At 43.2% G+C, this 24,896-nt stretch overlaps 1 protein-coding gene across 1 annotated transcript in view; it reads left to right on the forward strand.

Moving 5' to 3' along the window:
- ARID1B (AT-rich interaction domain 1B) overlaps positions 1-18,168 on the forward strand; it is a 419,926-nt gene extending 401,758 nt beyond the window's left edge. The window contains exons 16-20 of the mRNA XM_068984869.1: positions 6,269-6,419; positions 9,151-9,247; positions 10,558-11,341; positions 13,278-13,408; positions 15,582-18,168. Of these exons, the coding sequence (XP_068840970.1) occupies positions 6,269-6,419; positions 9,151-9,247; positions 10,558-11,341; positions 13,278-13,408; positions 15,582-17,306 (2,888 nt within the window). The 3' untranslated portion in view covers positions 17,307-18,168. The remainder of the gene's footprint in view (positions 1-6,268; positions 6,420-9,150; positions 9,248-10,557; positions 11,342-13,277; positions 13,409-15,581) is intronic.
- Positions 18,169-24,896: the final 6,728 nt, after the last annotated feature.

Here is a 24,896-nt window from a genome sequence, read left to right on the forward strand (position 1 = left end):
AAAAATAAATGAGTAACTATCTGGACATTTATGGAGAATGTATTGGAGAGAAGTGAGGGTCGAGCTGGGGAGACCACTGTCAGAGTCCTCAGAGAGGTGAGGAGTTGGGGTGAGACCCCAGGGAGAGAGAATGGAACCACTCAGTATGTGGGGTGGAGGGGGTTGCGGGTAGAAACAGCAGGACGTGCTGATGAATTGAATGTTACACGTGGGGGTTAGGGGAGAAGAACCAAGCGATGTGACTGAGAGGTGGGCAGTCAGGAGACAGAGGGAAGTGAGGGTGGCTGTTACTGCCTGCGGTGTGGACACCTGGGAGTGAACAAGACAGAAGAGGAAACCAGAGTTCACTATAGATGTCAGGGCAGTGAGGGGTAGGCTGTGTGTCTGGAGCTGGGCAGAGCACTGTTACTGGGTGTAATCTTGGAGAACCAAGCAGAGAAATGGTATCAACAACGGTAGGACAGACAAGATCCCCGGGAGTTCTCACTGACATGAGCAAACACCCAGGCTGGGTTTTTCTCTTCTGTATGTCAGTCCCCAGTGGTCACTCAGCCCTGAGACCATAGCTATCTCAGCCGCTGCCCTCTCTAGCTTCTCCGCTGGCACACAAGCTCTACATGCTGTTGACACTCTTCCTAATGCACCGGAGTCCTGTGAAATTGAGGCATGGTATGACTATTTCTGAAAAACATACAAAAAAGTAGTGAATGACATTTTTATGGAAGTATTTATTCTGGGATCCCTTAAATAATAGTGCTTTTGCATGACTTTCTTGATAACACTGTTTTAAGTAGAGACAAGCATAAAGCCCTAAAGCCTTGGTTTTCACAAGTATTATGGAGCAATGAAAAATTAAAAAAGAATCTCAAAATTTTAAATGTTGGGCACATTACCATTTAATTAAATGAAATTCTATTTCATATGTATTTCGTATACCTGTTACACAAAACAAGATAATCTATAGTTTGTCCTTTCAAAAAGTTTGAGCTGCTTATTTCAGGTAAAGATTTTGCAAAACATACAATAAATTCATAAACTCAGAAATTCAAGAGCTTTGTGAATGTTGGAGTTAACTGTTTTCCTTAGTGGTATGAGATGCTAGAAAGAGTGTGTTGTTGGTGCTGTTGGTAGTTGTATAGTACCTTTAGACTCTGAAAATATGACAATAACATGGAAAAATAATTGTTTTGGAATCTGGTTTCAAAGTTACGGAAAAGTATTCCAATATCCTATTATGCTGTATTTGACAGCATGAGTTCTGTTTCTTTTGTCTCCTTATGCCTCTATTTTTTTAATGAAAATAAGTGTGGTGGTGAAGAGGAGATGACTGTGGATTACCTTGCTCTAGGTACCAGGCAGCTCTATAGAGTGTTTTCATCCACTGCGCAAATGATACAGTGGCTCGGCGGGAAGCCCTGCCTCACATTTCCCCCGTGTATTTCAGCTTACCTGCTACCTTCCACTACTGGTATATTTAGTCCCGAGTTAAAGCAGGTAAACAGAAAGCCCACAGGAAACAGATTTTCTTACAGCCCTACCCCTGTTACAGTAAAGTTTTCCATTCCTCAGTTCACCATATTCTGTCAGTGAGCTTGGTGGGGCTCTAATTCTTTATTTAATGACCAACATCAGTGAATATCACGCCCCTTGTTGGTGGTGCTGCTGCTCCTGTGGTTGACCTGGAATGTGGTGGGATGGCGGATAGAAGAACCTCCTCTAAGACCCAGAAGCCCTGAGTAGCCTTGGCCCTACCTGTCCTCCTGCCTGCCTTCCCCACCTACTCACTCATTCATCACTGATTGAGGAATTGATTGATTGATTGCTTTTAAGTAAACAGTAAGTGAATATTTATATACTGTTTAACTTAACAGTATATAGTTTGAATATTTATTAGTATCCACAGATAAAATCCTGCTTACTCTTTTTAATGCTCTAGTAATTCATGGTTTATTTCATAATATTTTATTATTATAAATAATGATGCAGTGATTATTGAAGTACAACTAGCTATTTTTCACACTTGTAGAGTGTTTCTGTGAAATAGATTCCTGGAAGTAGAATAACAGAATCAAAGAATAACAATTCTTATTTTGTTCTTATTTTGTGAGTACTATTTGTAACAAACTTTTTTCCCCATTTAATTTGTACTGTTGTAACAAACTACCCCAAAACTTAGTAGCTTTAACAACAATACTCAGTTATATCTCACAGACCAGTGGTGGGTGGGGTGGCTCTTGACTCCACATGTACTCAGCTGGGACTCTGAGGTGGTGACTGTCATCCGAAGCCTGATGGAGAGCTCTGCTGAGCGCAGGTGCCACCTGAATGGCCGGTGTCATCCAGAGGCTGGCTGAGAGCTGAGCTAGGGCTGTTGACAGGGACCTCCTCCTGGGGCCTTTCCATGGAGCTTCTTGGGCACCTGGTGCCATGAGAGACAGGCTCCAGGAAGGAGTACTCCAGGAGCCACAGCCTCACTTGCAGTTGCTTACAGCCCTCTGCCGTATCACATTTGCCAGTGCCTCAGTGGTCAGAGCTGGTCATGATATGATCAAGCGAGGCCTCTCAGTGTATGAGGACTCTACAGGCTGTGAGACCCCAGAGATGTCCTCCTTTGGGGGTGGGGGGGGGGGACGATCATCAAGATATATAGCCTTACCATAGCAGGTATTGGGAAAAGTTACACCAGTTTAAACACTCTTAACATGATCATGTGGACCCTGCAACTAAGAATGATTATTATCATTTTAATGTTAGTCAGATGGGGAGGGGAGAAAAAGCCTCATCTTGGATGTCCTTAATTATGACTGAGGTCATGCATCTTTTTATATCAGTTTAGTTGCTTAGTCATGTCTGACTGTTTGCAACCCCATGGACTGCAGTGCGCCAGGCCTCCCTGTCCATCACCAACTCCTGGAGCTTGCTCAAACTCATGTCCATCGAGTCGGTGATGCCATCCTACCGTCTCCTCCTCTGTCATCCTCTTCTCCTCCTGCCTTCAGTCTTTCCCAGCATCAGGGTCTTTTCCAATGAGTGACTTTTTCACATCAGGTGGTCAAAGTATTTGAGTTTCAGCATCAGTCCTTCCAATGAATATTCAGGACTGATTTCCTTTAGGACTGACTGGTTTGATCTTCTTGCAGTCCACAGGACTCTCAAGAGTCTTCTCCAACACCACAGTTCAAAAGCATCAATTCTTTGGTGCTCAGCTTTCTTTATAGCCCAACTCTCATATTCATACATGACTACTGGAAAAACCATAGCTTTGACTAGATGGACCTTAGTTGGCAAACTAATGTCTCTGCTTTTTAATATGCTGTCTAGGTTGGTCATAACTTTTCTTCCAAGGAGCAAGTGTCTTTTAATTTCATGGCTGCAGTCACCATCTGCAGTGATTTTGGAGCCTAAGAAAATAAAGTCTCTCACTGTTTCCATTGTTTCTCCATCTATTTGCCATGATGGGACCAGATGCCAAGATCTTAGTTTTCTAAATGTTGAGTTTTAACCCAACTTTTTCACTCTCCTCTTTCACTTTCATCAAGAAGCTCTGTATTCCTCTTTGCTTTCTGCCATAAGAGTGGTGTTATCTGCATATCTGAGATTATTGATATTTCTCCTGGCAATCTTGATTCCAGCTTGTGCTTCATCCAGCCCAGTGTTTCTCATGATGTTCTCTGCATGTAAGTTAAATAAGCAGGGTGACAATATACAGCCTTGACATATTCCTTTCCCTATTTGGAACCAGTCTGTTGTTCCATGTCCAGTTCTAACTGTTACTTCCTGACCTGCATACAGATTTCTCAAGAGGCAGGTTGATTGGTCTGAAATCCCCGTCTCTTTAAGAATTTTCCACAGTTTGTTGTGACCCACACAGTCAGAGGTTTTGGCATAGTCAATAAAGCAGAAGTAAATGTTTTTCTGGAACTCTCTTGCTTTTCTCATGAGCCATCAAATGTTGGCAATTTGATCTTGTTCCTTGGCCTTATCTAAATCCAGCTTGAACATCTGGAAGTTCACTGTTCATGTACTGTTGAAGCCTGGCTTGGAGAATTTTAAGCATTACTTTGCTAGTGTGTGAGATGAGTGCAATCGTACAGTAGTTTGAACATTCCTTGGCATTGCCTTTCTTTGAGATTGGAATGAAAACTGACCTTTTCCAGGCCTGTGGCCACTGCTGAGTTTTCCAGATTGCTGGCATACTGAGTGCAGCACTTTTGCAGCATCATCTTTTAGGATTTGAAATAGCTCAACTGAAATTCCGTCACCTCCACTAGCTTTGTTCATAGTGATGCTTTCTAAGGCCCACTTGACTTCACATTCCAGGATGTCTGGCTCTGGGTGAGTGATCACACCATCGTGGTTATCTGGGTTGTGAAGATCTTTTTTGTATAGTTCTTCTGTGTATTCTTGCCACCTCTTCTTAATATCTGCTGCTTCTGTTAGGTCCTTACCATTTCTGTCCTTTATTGTGCCCATCTTTGCATGAAATGTTCCCTTGGAATCTCTAATTTTCTTAAAGAGATCTCTAGTCTCCCAGTCTATTGTTTTCCTCTTATTTCTTTGCATTGATTGCTGAGAAAGGCTTTCTTACCGCTCCTTGCTATTCTTTGGAACTCTGCATTCAAATGCATATATCTTTCCTTTTTTCCTTTGCCTTTCAGTTCTGTTCTTTTTACAGCTATTTGTAAGGCCTCCTCAGACAACCATTTTGCCTTTTTGCATTTCTTTTTCTTGGGGATGGTCTTGATCCCTGTCTCCTGTACAGTGTCACGAATCTCTGTCCATAGTTCTTTAGGCACTCTGTCTATCAGATCTAATCCCTTGAATCTATTTGTCGCTTCCACTGCATAATTGTAAGGGATTTAATTTAGGTCATACCTGAATGGTCTAGTGTTTTTCCCTACTTTCTTCAATAAATGGAAAATAACTTCAAAACTGGAAAGTAACTTCAAAATGAAAGTAACTTCAAAACTGGTTCTGGAGGTTGATGTAAGAGCATGTAAGATATGAAGTATTTAGAAGTACCTTATAAAGCAAAATATATTCTACCAGTGTCAGACTTCTTTATTTGCACCTCTCAACCAGACAGACACATTTTTCAGCTTTCAAAATTGTAATCAGCTTTTATCTCATGGAACATAAAAGTAACCTTCATAGGATAAAGGCAGATGTTAGTGTATATCAATTAAGATTTGCATTAAAATGTTTAATTTGCCTACCGGCTAGTTTCTGGGCTTGACCCAATTTCCTTCAGGCTGTGAGCGAGTGCTAATTTGCATATTTGACCTAATTGACACTCCACCCCTGTTAGAAATATCTCATCCCTTCTTGAGCTGTCCTTACTCCCTCATGGTTTTCTTCATCCTGATTTTAGTGTAAGTCAGTGCATGGGTGGTTGTTAAGGTTTTCACTTTTTTTTTTTTTTTTTTCCTAAAAGGGAAAGGAACTAACTGTATACATATCTCTTCCTTACAAACTACTTCATGAGATGATATTACCAACCTCATTTTATAGAGAAGGAGTTAAACTTAGAGATTTATCAACTTAACCCAAATAAGTATGGATCTGGGCTTGTGTTTGTTTCTGCGTAACAAATTACCACAAATAGCTTAAAACATATAACATACACGTGTGCTCTCCAATTTCTGTGGGTTCTCAACTCAGGGTCACAGTACAAGTCAAGCTGGAAGCCTGGATTCCATTTCTCTGAGCTCGTAGTTGTTGGTGGAACTTGGTTCCTCACAGTTGTTGGACTGAAGTCCTGTTTTCTTGCTGACTGTCATCTGAGGCCTTCTCTGCTTCTAGCGGTTGCCGTCCTTCCTGACACGTGGGCCTCTGACCTGCGTGGCACTGCTTTTCAAGGCCAGTGGGAGAGTATCTCTGACCTGCTCTGTCTCTTACCTCTAGATGCCAACTTAAAGGGCCCACGTGGGTGCTCTCTCCTTTGGTTAGCTCAGCAAGCTGATTGGTGACTTTAATTACATCTCTGAAATCCCTTTTGCCCTGCAGTGTAGATAATCCTGGGAGTGACATCCTGTCCCATTCATGGGTTTGCCCCACACTCAGGGAGACTCATACAAGATGTGTACGTGAAGGGGGATCAACTTAGAATCCTGCCTCAACAGGGCCCATCTTAACTTCAGACCTTATGCTCTTTGATCAGTATTGTTATCTGTCATATTAAGGATAACAGCACTGACTGAAAGGGATGTTTGGGCACTTTGGCATTTGAAAGTGCTTAATTTTTTGTCTGTTACTGAAAATATTTCAGTGCCTGGAAGCAGCGAGCCTTTCATGACGCAAGGACAGATGCCCACCAGCAGCATGCAGGATATGTACAACCAGAGTCCGTCTGGAGCCATGTCTAGTCTGGGTATGGGGCCGCGGCAGCAGTTTCCCTATGGGGCCAGTTATGACCGAAGGTGAGTGTTTCCTAAGATGAAGATGACATGACTTATTCGAAACTGTGCTTTCCATACACACATCTCTGAGCCCTAGCAACCTATGTCTGCTTCCTGCTGAAGTTCGGTAGGACTGTACGTGTCAGACGGCTGCCTTCAGTCAATGACTGTAACAGGAACTGGGGAGAAGGACCTTGTCCCCAGGCCACCAATACAGCTGTGTTTTTATTAGTGAATTTTAGAAATATGCCAGGGCTGGGCTGGCTAGGGCACAAGTCTTCTCCCTAAAAATGCATGAGCCAAGGTTGTCCCAGCCACTGTCACCACATTGAGACTGCGCTCCAGCGTCCGTGTGTGGCTCCTCCTGTGACCTCAGTGCCTGCCTTCCTCCCCACAGGCCGAGGTCTGGGCAGTGGTGCCACACTGGGCTGTCAGCAGGCTCGGGCAGCAGTGGGTTCTTGGTAACGTCTTCCAGGCATTGTTTTTTCAGGTGTTCCCCCTGTCTCCTGCGAACATTTTAAACTGAGAGGGAATGCTTTGCTCCTTAATAAACATCTCTGATAAAAGCCAGGGCAGCTTTTCTTTTCTCAGGACATCCCTTTGATATTAAAATGGCAAGTAAGGATGCATTACTGGCCCAGATTATTTTAATAAGATAGAATGAAAGTCATTGAAATGTCTCAGAGAGGAAGCTGTTCCTCGAATAGTGGCTTAGGGTGGACTTTTGTGAAGAAGGCCCCTGACCGTGGTCCTTACCATGGAAAACCTATCCCTTGCTTGTCATGTTCATCACCTCCCTAACGGAGACTTGCTTAGAAACCAAGCCTTCAACTGAATATTTCATTTTTAAAGAAAACCAGTGGAGGTAAAGTAGAGCTCTTTTTCTGACTCTGAGGCAGGCCTCAGGACAGGCGTGGTTTTCATTTCCTTGGCGGGGCCTCAATCCACACTGCTCCCTCTCAGTCCACATGCTGGGTTTTGTAGGTCCGGCTAAGCAGTCAGGTGTCCCTGGTTTAATACAAATGAAAATTTTGGTTTGAAAAATCACTGTTTTACCAAATCAGGTTTCTTTCTAGCATTCTCTGTGAGCCTGTTTTTGAGTTACACAGTATCGCGTGCTCAGAGCTACATTGTACTTTCTAATAGTGACTGGGGAATCTTGACTTCTCATTCTGACCTTCTAATGAAGGTTTAGTTGTGAAATCCGCCTTAGTCACTTAACCGCTGTGTGAAGTCTAAGGTACCAGATCAGGGATTTTTACTAAGATTTGGTTTGTTTTTGAGAGTCCAGGAAAAGCTTTTGGAGGGGGAAGAGGCAAGGGATAGGTTGATGAGATCAGAAGGAGAATAGCCGTCCTCGGACATATATTCTTAAAGGAACCTGAGAAAATATACTTTTCTGAAGTGAAGTTGCTCAGTCCTGTCGACTCTTTGCGACCCCATGGACTGTAGCCTACCAGGCTCCTCCATCCATGGGATTTTCCAGGCAAGAATACAGGAATGGGTTGCCATTTCCTTCTCCAAGAGATCTTCCTGACCCAGGGATTGAACCCAGGTCTCCCACGTTGTAGGCAGATGCTTTTTACCATCTGAGCCACCAGGGAAGATATATAGTTTAAGTTATTTTGGCCTTATCGCATTAGGGTTTGAGCTTCCCAGGTAGCTAGCTCAATGGTAAAGAATCTGCCTGCCAATGCCATAAGTTCAATCCCTGCGTTGGGAAGATTGCCTGGAGAATCTCTATGGACAGCGGAGCCTGGCGGGCTACAGTCCATGGGGTCGCACAAGAGTCGGACACGATTGAGCAACTAAACATTAGGATTTCCTTCATTAAGTTTTCTCTTCTGAAAAGTGTTACTTGTTCAGCTTAAATTTCATCCACATCAATTATACTTTTTTTCTCCTAACTATAAGCTTGCCTCCAGATTTCAATGTCATTAGCAGAAACTTCCCTTGTCTGTTTTACATGTGATGTTCTAAATTTTCATTTATTTTCTTTCTTATTCTCATTCCTTGACCAGTATTCTTTCTTACAAAATTCAGTATACTAACTACACCAGCTTAATTTCTGAAGTTTCAATTCTGTTGTTCTTTTAAACATGTATTTTTATGGTACTTAAAATTTCTCAATATGAAATAAATGTATGTTTATTCCCATTTTAAGATTTAACAGAAGTACATTTAAAACATCCCTATTATCCTTTTTTTTTTTGGTAGCCTTTTGGGGTCATAGAACTTTGAAATTTTGAGTAGTTATGTCTATACCAACTTAGTATCATTCGGACTCATTTTGAAGGATTCCTTTAAAAACTTGCACATTTTATACTCACGATGAGGAAGTTAGAAATAGAAACATTTTCCACGTTTATATGTCAATATTCTGGTGCTCCTAGAAATACTGCTTTGACTCTTAGGTTCTTCTGTTGTTTCTTACGCTCGTTAATGCCTCACTTCAGGGTGTGTCATGCCCTCCCTGGTCCCTCAGTGGATGGGTGGGGCCCCTCCTCAAAGGCAAAGGGTGCCAGCCCGTCCAGTGGGACTCCTCGCCCCACCGGCCAGGGGTTGGCAGCACTCCCAGAATGGGTGCTGCCCTCCTTCCACTGGGAGGGGAAGTGCTGCTGCTGCTCACAGTGCCTGTCGGGAGGAGGTCGTGGAGGAAAGACGGCATGGAGTGTCCAGAAGTGGGCTCTTCCTCCCTCCCTTGGCCTGAGGTCTACGGTCAGTGAAGTTTTCTTTGAATGCTTCATTCTAGGCATGAACCTTACGGGCAGCAGTACCCGGGCCAAGGCCCTCCCTCAGGACAGCCGTCATATGGAGGACACCAGCCGGGCCTGTACCCACAGCAGACGGTGAGTTGGCGAACAGCATGCATCTCTGTGCTTTCTGTTTAAAATTCAGACTCAACATACTTCTGAAGAGTTTTAGGAAGTATAACCAAAATGACATGTAACAATCAGGTTATATTTTCTTATGCTAAAAAGTATTCTTAGGATTTTGAAATCAGCAGGTTAGAAGTAGCTCTTGAAAATATGTTATTGGAAGTTAAGGACATTCATCCTTGTAAATAATAAGCTCAAATTCAAGTATATTTTAGATGTATGTCTGTTCTATATACTGTTATATCAGTTGACATTTTAGCACAGAAATTTGTCAATATATTTTAGAGAATATGTAGGGTGAACAGCTTAAAATATTATATTCTAATAGTGAAAGTTGATCTATTTTTAAGAATAAGATTATTTAGACTGTGTAGGCTAGGTGTGTAGGTGCGTGCTGTTGACACGTGCTGCAGCTCAGCAGTCGTGAGGTGTGTGAGCTAACCTTGCGGTTACCACGGCTAACACAGAGGAGTGCATGTCAGACACGGGAATTTGCTGTCGCTAAACAACTCTTCAGGTCTAAGACCTCTTGTAAAATAGAAGGGGTTTTAAACATTAATTTGACCAGAGCATGTTTGTATAGAGACTTGTATCATCAAATCAGCACCTTAAACAGTGTTCCGCCATATGCATGCCTCCGTCCTGCACTCTCATCAGGAGCTTCCCACCCCATCCGGTGATGGAAGCCCTGGCCTCCTGGGAGGGGAGCTCAGTGAGGCCATACCAGCCCTGTCCTCAAAGGTTCTCCTGGAGGAGACCCAGACCAGCTGGAGGCTGGAGTGGGGTTCATCCAACGTCAGGTGTCAGGGGCACAGGTCAGAGTGAGGAGCCAAGCTCTATGTGGAGGCTTTTCTGTAAAGTTAGGCTCAAGGGGTCTGTTTAGTCCCGGAGCCCTTCGGGCTGGCCCTCAGAGCGCTCTGTCACTTGTGGTGAGGTCTCCGGCCAGCTACACAAGCCATCCCCGTGATCTCCAAGCCCTGGTTCCGTGCGGCCTGTGTGGTGGTCACCCTCGCCTTGCTCTCCCAAATCCACCTGGAGAATACCAGGAGAGGAGGCTGGTTTTTCCCCACGGAAGTTTTGAAGTACATGAAAACAGACAGAGTACGTGCAGTGGTTTGTGTAGTGCTGAACATCGCACATAAACTGCTATCCGTGGACATGGGAGCTTCCATATTCATTTTGAAATGAACATTCCACCAGGTAATAGCTATTTTGCCTAATTTGAGTGCGTGATTATACCTGTAAAAGCACATTAGTGTGATCTGTCTCTGAATTTTCAGAACTACAAGCGCCATATGGATGGCATGTACGGGCCTCCAGCCAAACGCCACGAGGGAGACATGTACAACATGCAGTATGGCAGCCAGCAGCAGGAGATGTACAACCAATACGGGAGCTCCTACTCCGGCCCAGACCGGAGGCCCTTGCAGGGACAGTATCCATACCCCTACAACCGAGAGAGGATGCAGGGCCCGGGGCAGATACAGCCGCACGCCATCCCGCCCCAGATGATGGGCGGCCCGATGCAGTCGTCCTCCAGCGAAGGGCCTCAGCAGAGCATGTGGGCGACCCGCAACGATATGCCTTATCCCTACCAGAACAGGCAAGGCCCGGGCGGCCCCACACAGGCCCCGCCTTATCCCGGCATGAACCGCACCGATGACATGATGGTCCCTGATCAGAGGATAAACCACGAGAGCCAGTGGCCTTCCCACGTCAGCCAGCGTCAGCCTTACATGTCCTCATCAGCCTCCATGCAGCCCATCACGCGCCCGCCTCAGTCGTCCTACCAGACGCCACCCTCACTGCCAAACCACATCTCCAGGGCTCCCAGCCCCGCCTCCTTCCAGCGCTCCCTGGAGAGCCGCATGTCTCCCAGCAAGTCCCCCTTCCTCCCCTCCATGAAGATGCAGAAGGTCCTGCCCACCGTCCCCACGTCCCAGGTCACCGGGCCGCCCCCCCAGCCGCCCCCCATCAGAAGGGAGATCACTTTCCCTCCTGGCTCCGTGGAAGCCTCACAGCCAGTCCTGAAACAAAGGCGAAAGATTACCTCAAAAGATATCGGTAAGCGTTCCCAAGGCTCTGCTCCTGAAATGATTTCCTGTTGCCATCTAGAATTTTAATTTTGGGTTAGATGTAGTTGGATAACCTCAAAGGGATGAAATTCTGTGACTGCAGACTATCAGGACGTGCTTTTGTGCAGGAGCAATAGTTGGAAGGCACTGCTCTGAATTAAGGAGAGGGAGAATTAAAATGGATTTCTTGCATGTGAGTGTTACTCGTGTGAGAGGGCAGAGCCCCAGGTAAGAGACGGGGACTCCTCGGTGACTGTGGACTGTATTTGGGGCTTAAAAATTTTATCTTAACCAAACACATCATCTCTGCCATGATGTGAGAACAGCTGCGAGGCTGATGGAACACTAGGGTGGCCTGAAAAAATTTGACAGCAAGCCACTCTGTAACTTTGGTAAGGACATACAGACAGTGAGTTCCCCTTGGAGCAAAACCAGAAAACTGACTATGCTGCATAGACAGATACATAATGTGCTCTATGGAACTTCACATGTGGATAGAATTTAGGTGATCCCTGCAGCACTGCTGATGGGGCCAAGGAACTCTCTCAGGTGAACACTGCTGTCACACGCTCATCCGGGTGGAATCTCCTAAATCCTAATTAGAGATTTGGAAAATCTGGGAATACACACAGTTTTCCTGCATTATTTTTGAAATACTTTTAACACAGAATAAGGAAATAATAGAGTTCAGTTTTATCCAAACTTTTTTCCCAAAAATCTCAAAATCACATGACTCAAAGTTCTTTGCAGTGATGAGAAAATTAAATATTTTAAAGATATGACCAATGTTTTTAATCATTGGACATTAAAGGGCAGGGTAGGGGAAAGTAAGGAGTTCTACATAGAGGACGTGCTGGAGGCAAGAGAGAAACAGATCCTGGGCACCGTGTTACATATGGTAATATATATGTAAAAATATGCATGTATTTGTGTACGTGTATAGATATTTAAGTAAATGTGTGTGTGTTAGTCACTCAGTCATGTCTGACTCTTTGTGACCCCATGGGCTATAGCCTACCAGGCTCCTCTGTCCACGGGATTTTTCGGCAAGAATATTGGAGTGATCTGCCATTTCCTTCTCCAATTTAAGTAAATAAATACATTTAAATTTGGAAAAAAATTCTTAGTGCATGTTATACCAGCCTAGGGAAACTTATGTTCCTGATTTTAAAATGAAATTTGCCTTTCTATTACACAAGTATTATGTGCCTCTCTTAGAAAATTTGAAAATCAGATGAAATTAAAATAAAAGTGGACACCCACGGCCCCTCCCACACAGGAGTTGGCATCTGGCCTGGCTGATGCTGTGGGGAGTTCCAGCTGCTCACACCATGTGCTTCCACCAGTTTCCTGAGACAGCTTCCCTTGAAATTTCAGACACACGACAGGCCTCCCCTCCAGTCCCATCTTGTGACAAATCTTAAAAACTTTTCCTCTCATCGTTCCTCTTGGCCTCCATCTCAGGCCAGGCTCCTAAAAAACCAGAACCATCAAAATGCTAGTACTTGTCAACAGCATGCTCTGTGGTCCAGAGCTCAGACAGAAGATGGCATGGAAGAATGAAAGCTTTCTATCAGTGAGCATGCTGTTTGGGAATTAAATTTTGCTTATATTCTACATATTCACCAGCCTTCTGAAGATACTACCTTGACACATTTGTGAATAGAGTCAAAGATGACAAATACAGAAAGAATCATTCCCACTTCTGTTTAACGTGCAAAGCAGAAAGCTCTTCACCCACAGAAGTTTCTTAGTCAGTTGTCAACCTCCACGTGAAATGACCATGTTTAATTGTCCCTTGGAACCTTTGTTTAAATCAATATTTTAACTTAACATTCTGCTTTTACTTCTTCTTTTGTTATGTTCTATTCTTTCATGCATAGAGTTAATATTAATCATGTCCTTATTCTTCCACCCATTTCTAGTTACTCCAGAGGCCTGGCGTGTGATGATGTCCCTTAAGTCAGGTCTTTTGGCTGAAAGTACTTGGGCTTTGGACACTATTAATATTCTTCTATATGACGACAGCACTGTCGCTACTTTCAATCTCTCCCAGGTAAGCCAGCACCAGTCCAACTGAGAAACAAATTAGAATAAGAAAATAAAGTAGTGTATAATGCTTAAGCTAATGCCTAAAGCAGTTAGGACTCCCAGCTATAAATTTTTATCATTACAGTTAACTATAAACCAACATCAATCAGTGTATAGTTGTCTGAGAATTTTGTCTGGAACAATAATTTATTTCAGTCTTTAGTATAAACACACATGTATATTTCTCATAAGAAAACAGTGACCTTGTGTGCACATACATGTGTGTGCATGGAATAGACAGTAGTGGCAAAATCAAACTTGTTTATAATGAGCATTAGCAGGCCAGTGAGAATTAATCCAAATGTAACACAAAGTTACGGCTATAGTCGGTGTTGGATGAGACATCACCATGCAGTAAGTTGCAGTGAGACCATACCCTGTTTTTCAGGGGGACCTAACATCTTTCTTTTAATTAAAAAAGTATAAAATTTATAAAGAGTGTTTATATTACAGAAAATATATATAGAGAGAGAGAAGTAAACAGTTTAATGAGCCCCTGTGTACCATCATTCAACTGCAGTAGTAATGAAGTCATGGTTAAACTTGTTTCTTGATGTGTTCCCTCCCATTTCTGCCCCCCTCTAGTTTATTTTGAAGCAGTCATTTAAAAGCCTCCTACCTTTAAAAACCCTCTTTTGATCTGTGCTAAGCTTGAAGTAGCTTCTAGCATAATAGCTGGAAGAGAGAAGGAGCTGAGGATTACGAAAAAGGCCCAAGAGCCAGCTGGACTACAGATATTTTTTTAAGAAATATTTAGAAACAAAAATCAGAAAAGGTCATTTTCCCTACTGTGTATGAACAACTCTGCTTTTGTTGAAAAAAGCCAAAACATCTAATTCCCTCCCTTCTGTTGAACTAGGACCAGAATCTTCCACTTCCTCTTTCTTCTCTCCTTTAACTCCTCATTTTAGCCCTGAAAGGCAGTTTTTCAGTTGATACCAAGTATATTAATAAGGTCATAAACATTGCATGAAGTCATTTTAATAGAAAATAAGCATTAGAAGAACATATACTACCTTTGCTAGAGTAATAAATTTCCCTTCTTATGCTGGGTGAGCTGCTGTTGAGCACAGTTTTTCATAACTAGCATTGCTTCAGCAATTTTCCCTCTTCCCTTGTCCTGGGAAAAAATTAAGCTTTATGTTGGGGGTGAGATGGGAAAGGGTGACATCCAGACCTCCACTTAAAAATTGTGCCTTCGTACCCTAGAAGCAAGCTCCACCTCGCTGGTACTTGGGTGTCCCCTCACTTCTTTATAAGTGTTTCAAACTACCTTGTGGGAAACGTACAGCCAGATAATGAAATTATAGTCAGTTTCCATAACACCTATCATTAAGAAATCCTTGTTTACTTACTTATCCTTCATCATCTCTAAATGCAGCAGCATTGGTGTTGAGGGAGGGGTGTATGTCGGTTTTCTTGATACAAACATCCGCTTAAAGGAAACAGAGCTGGTTCGCAGAGTTGCTTTTGTCTTTTGGCTGAAGTTGGGAATAGCTGAAATATAAAAGTGCATTCTGTGAAACATTCTCATTCATTTATCTCAGGGACAAAATTGATTTGTTTCTAATTTTCTGTGTTTATGAGCTACTACATTGCTGAAATTATTTTCTCCCCCAAATATATGGAGAATGTAAATTAGAATAACCGGTGGCACCTAAGACAAAAATAACCATAAAATCCTAAGAATAATAACCATAAAAATCTAGGCAAGCAGAGTTTCAGATAAATAAAAGAGGAGAACAGACTCACTTTGGGTGAATGAGTCTATAAAATCCACGTTCCCACTCTTCTAGTAAGAATGGTACTGTGTCTAAACCAGAAACAAAGGTAAAGAACAGCAGAGCACTCCCTCGGGGATAGTATCAGAAATGGGAAAATAACAAGTAAGTTTTCGTGTTAATGGTGTAAAAAAGTAAACACCAAGTAAGAAAGATAAAAAGTGTTGATTAATGAAAAATTCAGAAGATAGTTCTGACTTAACACATGGTTTCTTTTTCTTGGCCTAGCAAAAAAAAAAAACATTAAAATGTGAAAATAATCATAGAGATGCATGGCTAGCTCGCAGGATTTTCACCCTCTCAGTCACACCGGAGAGGTTATGACATTGTACCTCTTCTCTTTCTCACCCTCTCCAGTTGTCCGGATTTCTCGAGCTTTTAGTAGAGTACTTCAGGAAATGCCTGATTGACATTTTTGGAATTCTTACGGAATATGAAGTGGGAGACCCCAGCCAAAAAGCACTTGATCACAATGCGGCAAAGAGAGATGACAGCCAGTCCTTGACTGATGATTCTGGGAGAGAGGAAGAAGATGCTGAATGTATTGAGGACGAGGAGGACGAGGAGGACGAGGAGGAGGAAGACAGCGGGAGGGCGGAGACGGAGGACAGGAGCAGCACGGCTGTGGCCTCCCCTGACGCCACCGCAGACCCAAAGGAGAAGCCCAGGCAAGCCAGTAAATTTGACAGGCTGCCAATCAAGATAGTCAAAAAGAACAACCTGTTTGTCGTCGACCGCTCTGACAAGCTGGGTCGCGTTCAGGAGTTCACCAGTGGACTTCTGCACTGGCAGCTCGGCGGGGGAGACACCACTGAGCACATCCAGACTCACTTCGAGAGCAAGATGGAGATTCCCCCTCGCAGGCGGCCGCCTCCCCCTTTGAGCTCCACAGGCAGAAAGAAAGACCAGGAAGGCAAGGGGGATTCTGACGAGCACCAAGAGAAAAGCATCATCGCAACCATCGATGATGTCCTGTCTGCTCGGCCAGGGGCTCTGCCCGAAGATGCAAACCCTGGTACCCAGACCGAAAGCAGCAAGTTTCCCTTCGGAATCCATCAAGCCAAAAGTCACCGCAACATCAGGCTGCTGGAGGACGAGCCAAGGAGCCGGGACGAGGCCCCGCTCTGCACCATCGCACACTGGCAGGACTCGCTGGCCAAGCGCTGCATCTGCGTGTCCAATATTGTCCGGAGCTTGTCTTTTGTGCCTGGGAATGACGCGGAAATGTCCAAACACCCAGGCCTGGTGCTGATCCTGGGGAAGCTGATTCTTCTTCACCACGAGCATCCCGAGAGAAAACGAGCGCCGCAGACCTATGAGAAGGAGGAAGACGAGGACAAAGGGGTGGCCTGCAGCAAAGCTGAGTGGTGGTGGGACTGCCTCGAGGTCTTACGGGACAACACGCTGGTCACCTTGGCCAACATTTCTGGGCAGCTAGACTTGTCCGCTTACACGGAAAGCATCTGCTTGCCAATTTTGGATGGCTTGCTGCACTGGATGGTGTGCCCATCAGCAGAGGCACAAGACCCCTTTCCCACGGTGGGACCCAACTCTGTCCTGTCGCCTCAGAGACTCGTGCTGGAGACGCTCTGTAAACTCAGCATCCAGGACAACAATGTGGACCTGATCTTGGCCACGCCTCCGTTTAGTCGTCAGGAGAAATTCTATGCCACATTAGTTAGGTACGTTGGGGATCGCAAAAACCCAGTCTGTCGAGAAATGTCCATGGCGCTTTTATCGAACCTTGCCCAAGGGGACGCACTGGCTGCAAGGGCCATAGCTGTGCAGAAGGGAAGCATCGGAAACTTGATAAGCTTCCTAGAGGATGGGGTCACGATGGCCCAGTATCAGCAGAGCCAGCACAACCTCATGCACATGCAGCCCCCGCCCCTAGAGCCCCCCAGCGTGGACATGATGTGCAGGGCAGCCAAGGCCCTGCTGGCCATGGCCAGAGTGGACGAGAACCGCTCCGAGTTCCTTCTGCACGAGGGCCGATTGCTGGATATCTCAATATCAGCCGTTCTGAACTCTCTGGTGGCGTCTGTCATCTGCGACGTACTGTTTCAGATCGGGCAGTTATGACATCAGTGAGAAGGCAGCCTGTGTGAGTGAAGACTATGGAGGCTCCCGTGTAATACTGGCTGTGTTCTGTTCTTGTTTCTCCAGCGTAGGACGAAGGAAAGAAAATCTTTGCTCCTCTGCCCCATCCACTATTTACCAATTGGGAATTAAAGAGATAATTAATTCGAACAGTTATAAAATTAATATTTGCTGTCTGTGTGTACAAGTACATCCTTTCGGGGCTTTTTTATTTTGTTTTGTTTTGTTTTTTAACCAAAGTTGCTGTCTAGTGCATTCAAAGGTCACTTTTTGTTTTTCAGATTTTCTTTTTAATGTTCTTTTCCATGTCGTATTGCATTTTTTTGGGAAGCAAATTGACTTTAAAGAAAAAAGTTAACGGCAAAAGATGCTGTAAGATGGGAAAAATTCACCACACTGAGACAAAAAGGCAAAAATTTATCAATTTCCTAGCTGTGTTATTCTTCAAATAATGAAAAAATTGCAACTGTATCCCATCGTCCAAAGCTCTGTGCAATAGAAATTTCTAGGTAGGTATAGGGGCTCACGAAGATGTTGTCAGTCAGCGGTTTAAATAGGAAATGATACTGGTTTCTCCACAGGAAAATGGTTACATTAGGCTAGGAGCAAAATGTGTTTTTTAAGTTAAGATTGAAAACCTACCTGACAACAATCAATGGAAACTGCTTCCTCACCACTACCGCCATGTCTGCTGTCTGTCGTTTGACCTTCCACATGACAGTTCTTCACAATTCCTTTAATCATTTTTTAAATATTTTTTTTACTGCCTTTGGGCTGTGATGTATATAGAAGTTGTACATTAAACATACCCTCATTTTTTTTCTTTTTTTTTTTTTTTAGTAAAAAGTTTTTAGTTTCTTTTTCATGATGTGGTAACTATGAAGTGATGGTAGATTTAAATAATTTTTTATTTTTATTTTATATATTTTTTCATTAGGGCCATATCTCCAAAAAAAAAAAACACAAAAAATACAAAAAACAAAAACAAGAAAAAAAAAAAACAAAAAAAGAGGGTAATGTACAAGTTTCTGTATGTATAAAGTCATGCTCTATTTCGGGAGAGCAGCTGATCACAATTTGCTTCATGAATCAAGGTGTGGAAATGGTTGCATATGGATTGATTTACACAATGGTTACTAGTACAGACAAAAAAAATACAACTAAAAGGAAGAAACACAACTTCAAAAATTTTTCAGTGACGAGAATCCACATTTGTATTTCAAGATAATGTAGTTTAAAAAAAAAAAAAACGATGTAAATTCCTCCTTTTCCTCTGGCTTAATGAATATCATTTATTCAGTATAAAATCTTTATATGTTCCACATGTTAAGAATAAATGTACATTAAATCTTGTTAAGCACTGTGATGGGTGTTCTTGAATACTGTTCTAGTTTCCTTAAAATGGTTTCATAGTAACCAAGTAACAAGAAAAAGGGGGGAAACAACCCTGTACTAACATAGCCCCTCGTTATGAAACCCTGAGGTCAGGAGGGACCTTTAAGGGTTACCTACTTTAGAGTGGGGAGCAAGAGTTTGATTTTCTCAAAGGATTTCAATAACTGGCCTTTGTTTGAAGCAGTCAACTCTGACAATATGGCGGTCTGAGAATTTTCCGTGTCTGGGGGCGGTGGCTGCCAGCCCGTGAGGTGGGATCACTGGCCTGACAGTGTAACACCCTGCCTTTTTCTAACCCCATCCTAATTTCGATCAGAGTTCAATCTATTCTGTGTTTTTCCTGTGTGCCTCAAAGTTATTTTGCATTTAGTTTACTCCACCTTGTATAATATTTATATTGTGCAATGTTAAAAAGAATATGTTATATTGTATGTGGTGTACATAGTGCAAAGTGATTATTTCTATTTCAGGGCATATTAATATTCTCATATTCCTTCCTATCCTGGTGCACAGTAGCTTTTGATTACTAGTCACTTCTTCCTGGGTCATTGACTGTTCTTGTGTAACAATCGATTTCTTTGAAACTGCTGCAGAGGTAAACCGTTAGCGGACACCCTTCTAACTCTACCTCTTCACACCACCCTGCCAGTCTCAGCAGACTCAAAACTTCCAAGTTTATTCGCCAGACCTGTTGTCTGGGTGCACATTACTCACAGTAATACATGGAAGAGTTAGATGAGAGCGCTTGGTTACAGTGAGAGGGTGGAATGGGACTCTCGTGTCATAAGAAAAGGTTTTTTTCTTGCAAGCATTCCCATCATCTGCCAACTCCCACATTAGTCAGTCTTCTTATATAATAATGCAGCCAAATTTATGTTGAATTTAAAACCCATTTATAATTCTACTTTAAATTTATCTGCTTGCTAAGAACAGATTCTAGTGCTCCAAGCTTCAAATTTGGAGATTTGTAAGAGGGAATTCAATATTCTGATTCCTCTCTTACAGAGTATGAATAAAAAGTGTATACAAACTTTGAAGTTTGTCAGTCAAAAGAGTGAAATATTACAAGAGACTGTTGTTGTCATGGTTTGAGTTGTAATCAATATCTAGAGTCTGACCACTGAGCAACAAGATTTTACATACCGATACGTGATGTAATCTCTAGAATAATCCAGGAAGATTTTAGCATCCTTTCTACATTCTCACCCCAGAATGAAGACTGCAGAAGCCCATGAAGAACTTACAGCCTGCCTGACATCATCTTGCCTACAAACTGAGTTATTGCTTTGTCCTAAAAATTAGTTTTTTTTTTTTTCTATGAGGCTTTTCAGAAATTTACAGGATGCCCATACTTTAAATGTGTACAAAAAAAAAAAAAAGATTAAAATAAAGGTGCAAAGAAAGTTTAGTATTTTGGAATGGTGCTATAAAGTTGAATGTGTTGGTATTTGAATTTTTGAATGTCACAGAGAATATTACTGGGTGGCATGTGTGCAGAAATAATTATTCAAATGTTTTATTTAAGATCAAGAATGATATAGAATCAGTTTTTGTTGGTGAATGTGGCCTATTCAAAAACTAATTAGGTGGTTTTTTTAAAAATTAGAGAATGATTTTTTAAAGGGGTTATGAACAGTTTGATAATGCAGAATGTAAGCTATTAACTACCTCTTTTACGAAAAGAAGATGGCTTTTGCCCTGAAATCATTCATTTACCAACTGTTGGAAATACTTCATTTTTTATCAAACACCATGTACAAATTCCCATTATCTGTTCACCTGCAAGGAAGCAAAGCATTATAAAAGAGCCAAAGTCCATTTTCTTCTCACTGAGTTTTGTTTCACTTTCTTACCTGGGCCGCCGAGCGTAGCTGTCTGATCAGTCTGCGCTCCACCACCCCCATCACTTCCCTCAGAGACCCTCAGAGTCAAACAAGCTTTTAAAACTGCCAATACATATTTTGGGGGATAGTAAATAACCTGCTAAGGTGTCACACTATTCATTAATTTAGCAGAAATGCTTTGAGCACGTGCTGTGTGCCAAGCTCTGTTCAGGTGCTGAAGGGTCATTCATGAGCAAAGACCCTGATTCAGTTATGTTCTGGTCATTCTTGTCAGATAATTATAGAAATAAACTCATCTTCCAAATCCAGTGTTTATGCATTGAGAACACTGAGTATGTATATTTTGTTGACTAAGAAATGAAGTGAGGCTCTAGCTGTGGAAATCAGAGTCTGGTAAGAAGGAATCTGGACTGAAAAAACTCAGCCACGTCACCATGTGGCCTGACCCACATGCTTGTGAGTCTAGAACATGTACTGGGCAGCTGGTCTGCGGCCCCTTCCAGCTCTGCAGTGTGACTAAGGCACCCAGTGCCCTTCCCACTCTGCACACGAGGGTGCTTGTGCGTTCCCAAGTGCAGGGGGAAAACCCAGAATCATAGCCTGGCACCCAGTGATCCCAGCTTAAGCGATCAGCCCTTGGAAGTTCAGGAATTGACTGAAGCTATACAAGGAGACCTTATTTAGGGCTTTTTTGTTCTCAAGTCCCACAGACCGCCACATGTACCCATGCCCATCTCCAGTTTCATGCTTCTATCCACGGATTTGCAGTCCTTTTGTTTTATGATGATCCAAGTCATGTAATCCCCTCAAATGCCAAAGTCACGTTAATTTACTTCGGGGTTTAAATATATGAAACCCCGAGGGGAAGTTAGGGGAAGACCATCTAATGTGTCCCAAAGTACAAGATTCCTCTTTCTTCCTGAATCTGATTTCAAGGACTTAAAAGTTTTACCCCAGCTTTTTCTAAAGTATATTCTAAGGAACAGAAGTGATCTCAAAACAAAACCCACTCCTTACATATTCTCCTCTTGGGCATCTATAATCCACAGTATCACTTTAAAAAGTCTGAGAAATCCTACAAAAAAAGAAACCTGTTTATCCCAAGCATTTCCTGACTTAATCAACCTTGGAAGTTTTTTAAAATCCATATAAACACGCTGCCAAAGCTTGGGGAAATAATGGCATTAGCTGAGGATCGTGCCTGACTTCTAAACACCTATGTGCCTTGCTTATCCTCAGTGTATTCTTATTTCTTCCACTGAAATTGAGATGTCCTTGAAGGAGATATCACGGAATCTTCTCTTGCTCTCTCTACAACCTTCAGTGAATGAGCTGCTTAAATTCTTTGAATCTCAATTCGTCACCTGTAATTCAGTGTAACACCTACCCAAGGATTGGTGAGGATTAAATTAGATAACTGTATAAAGGTCTTATAACCTAAGTGATCACTGTGTATTAATTGCATACACTTTCCCTTTGGTGAGTGCCCTAAAGTGTACTTCACGTAATTTAAAAATCTGGTCTAAGAGAGCATCTTCCCATTTTCATAGTCACATAGTTTGTATGGCTTTTATTGTTTCGGGATTTCTTGTAAAAGCCATAAAGACTCAGTCCATTGATTGGCTGTTGAGTGCCAAGGGTGATGGCATAACTTCTCTACTGAGTGTTCTTTTGCGCTGTTGGACTTCCAGAGGTGGTAGGAGTCCTCGCCTTTCATTCTGTAGGCCTGGGGGGAGACGTGTATATCTCTGGAGCACAGTGCAGTCATGCAGTAAACTTGCCCTGTCCTGTCCTGGGCGGGGTGGGAGGGGAAGGGGCTTACAACATTTCAGGGGTCAAATACCACAAGGGGCTGATCAGTGTTTTCTTTGCTATTCCTTTTATCTGATGCACACAGCAGAGAGCTTCCCTAGAGAAAAGGGACTGCAGTCTTCACACTTAGCTGGAAATGGGCCATACTTCTGTGGGTTATAGAAGTTGAATTCAGGATAGTCTTCATTTCCGTGTAAGCTTAAGTTCAGGTAAATAAATAAAGCCTGCGCTTTGATCTTCTGCGGAAATTTGGTGTTTAGCTGGGCCTGGATCTGTACATTGGACAAACTAGATTTTCCAAAAGACTCACGGAACCTAAACTTGGATTCAGTCCCTTGAAGATATCCTTGCCCAAACGAAAGCAATTCCTCTAGGCCAGAACCGGCAGCGGGTATAACACTGCTTCCTGGTAAGTAGTGATCACTTCACATTTGGATGTTTTTTACACTTGAAAGAATTTCACAGCTATTAGTTGTTCTTTATAGAAGCCTTAGTATAGAACATTATAACATCCGTTCTCCAAAAACAGAATCACAGGCTGACACGGAAAGTAGTTGGAAACAAAATTGAGACCACCCCTTTCCAAGAATGTGTATGTCTTAGAAATGTCTTCGGCTTCATGCAAAATCTAGAGGAGAAGGGGACTTTTAAAACAGAAGCCATGAAGGATATTAGCCACAGACTGAAGGAGGGAGAGGGGGCAAGGTGGGAGTGTCTTGCAAAGTCTCAGGACAAGACAAGACATAATGTCATATGCTCACTTAGCATCTGTGCCTCTGTTAAAGGGAACACAGTCCAAACTAAATCAAAATCAGGAAAGTCTGGACAATGCTCTGTCCTTGTACAACAGGTCCTTCCAAAAGCCTCACTTTACTGTTGTCATCTTCACAGTCCTCAAGAGCTTCATCTGCATGTTTTGTGTTGAGATACAAATAAAATTATCACCCACTCAGTGCTATAAGCAGCCCAAGTTACAGGTCTCAGCCACCCACACCTGCCTGGGGTCTCCCTTCTACATCCAAGGGTTGTGTGAATGCCTGTGAGAAAATCCTTATTATATTCCTACTGGACACAAGATGCTCCAGATGCCCAAGTCAGGCTTTCAAATACACCCTAAGACTTGGAATAGAAAGTAAATTTTCTAAAAAAGAATTGTTGGACCCAGGGGGCTTTCATAGATGATGAGAAATTAGGATTAACTAAATCCCAGTTAGCCTTTAAATTGAAATCATCTAGGGAATGGGCCTGTCCAGAAGGAATTGGCAAGTCTTAGGTTGACTTGGGGGCTATTGGAGTTTTCCACCAATTAACGACTTTTTTGGTGCCCCAGCCAAATAACATTGAGGGTTTTAATTCCGTAATATTTTTTCTTTCCAGTTTCACTTTTCAGTCACCCAAGAGAGGGATAAAAAGGAACATGTGAGGAGGACACCAGTTGTTTATATTTAGATCATTGCTTTAAAAATGCTGGTTTAATATGAGCAGTTATTTGTTCCCATGGGGAGGGAAAATGACATGACATCTTCTGCATATTTAGGATGAATACACTTGAAGCTTGATAAAAAATTTCCCCATAAGTGCAATGCTTGTTTTGTTGGTTCAGTGTATTTTTCACCAAATGGTGTGAACATATGGCCCGTACTTCTCTTGGCCATAAGATCTGAAGGGAGAAGACTCCTGATGGCGAAGAGCCATGGTGATTTATCGAGATGAGTTTCAGTTCCAGAGGGGAGCCTGGAGTGATGGCCTCTCTCAGCCAACTCCTGACATGCAATCCCCTCTTCCCACATTTATGTCTAACGCCTGCTTCCATGGGTAATAGATTGGAATGCATCTGGAAAAAGGGTTTTGCTAATTAGTGGAATTTCATCTTGGTGGACCTTGTTTTCAGAAATTAAATTTGTATTAGTTTGTGGGCTCAAGAGTGCCGGGCGATCACATCCCCATACAAACCGGCATCTCCCACCCAGAATCGTCTGTAAGGGCCGATGTTAAATGGTGCGATTCCTCAGCGCCTGGAAATCGTGTTTCAGTTCTCACACTCACTTAGGGAACTGAAAGGTTTTTGGAGAACACTCTCCTCAAAGCCTCCCGCCTGCCTTCCTTCATGGAGGTGAGAACTGCTCTCCACGCAGGAAAGGGGGCTTTGGTGGCATTTCCCATGGCTCCTGCCGTCCCCGGGAGAGGCCTGCCTTCCCAGCTCGCCTGCCAACGAGCCTCCGATGCCCTCTGGCCCTCCTCACCTCCAGGACAGAGGGCTTTTGACCCTTCCACCCTGCAAGGGCACGGAGGTGGGCATGACCCAGCCCCAGTACCTGCCACGGGGGAGCAGCCAGTCACGTAGGCCTCGGCCCGGCAGGGTCTTCTCAGGAGCAGCGTTCCTTGTGTGCTCCCACCACCCAGTCCGGGTTCGCCTGCTTCTGTGCCTGCCAATCCCTTCAGCGGGACACAGAGGCAGAGCCTGAACCTGCCATCTTGCATACACTGCTGCTGTCGTTTAGTTGCTCACTCACGTCCCACC

The sequence above is a fragment of the Capricornis sumatraensis genome, chromosome 13, assembly GCF_032405125.1.
Source record: "Capricornis sumatraensis isolate serow.1 chromosome 13, serow.2, whole genome shotgun sequence".
NCBI lineage: Eukaryota > Metazoa > Chordata > Mammalia > Artiodactyla > Bovidae > Capricornis > Capricornis sumatraensis.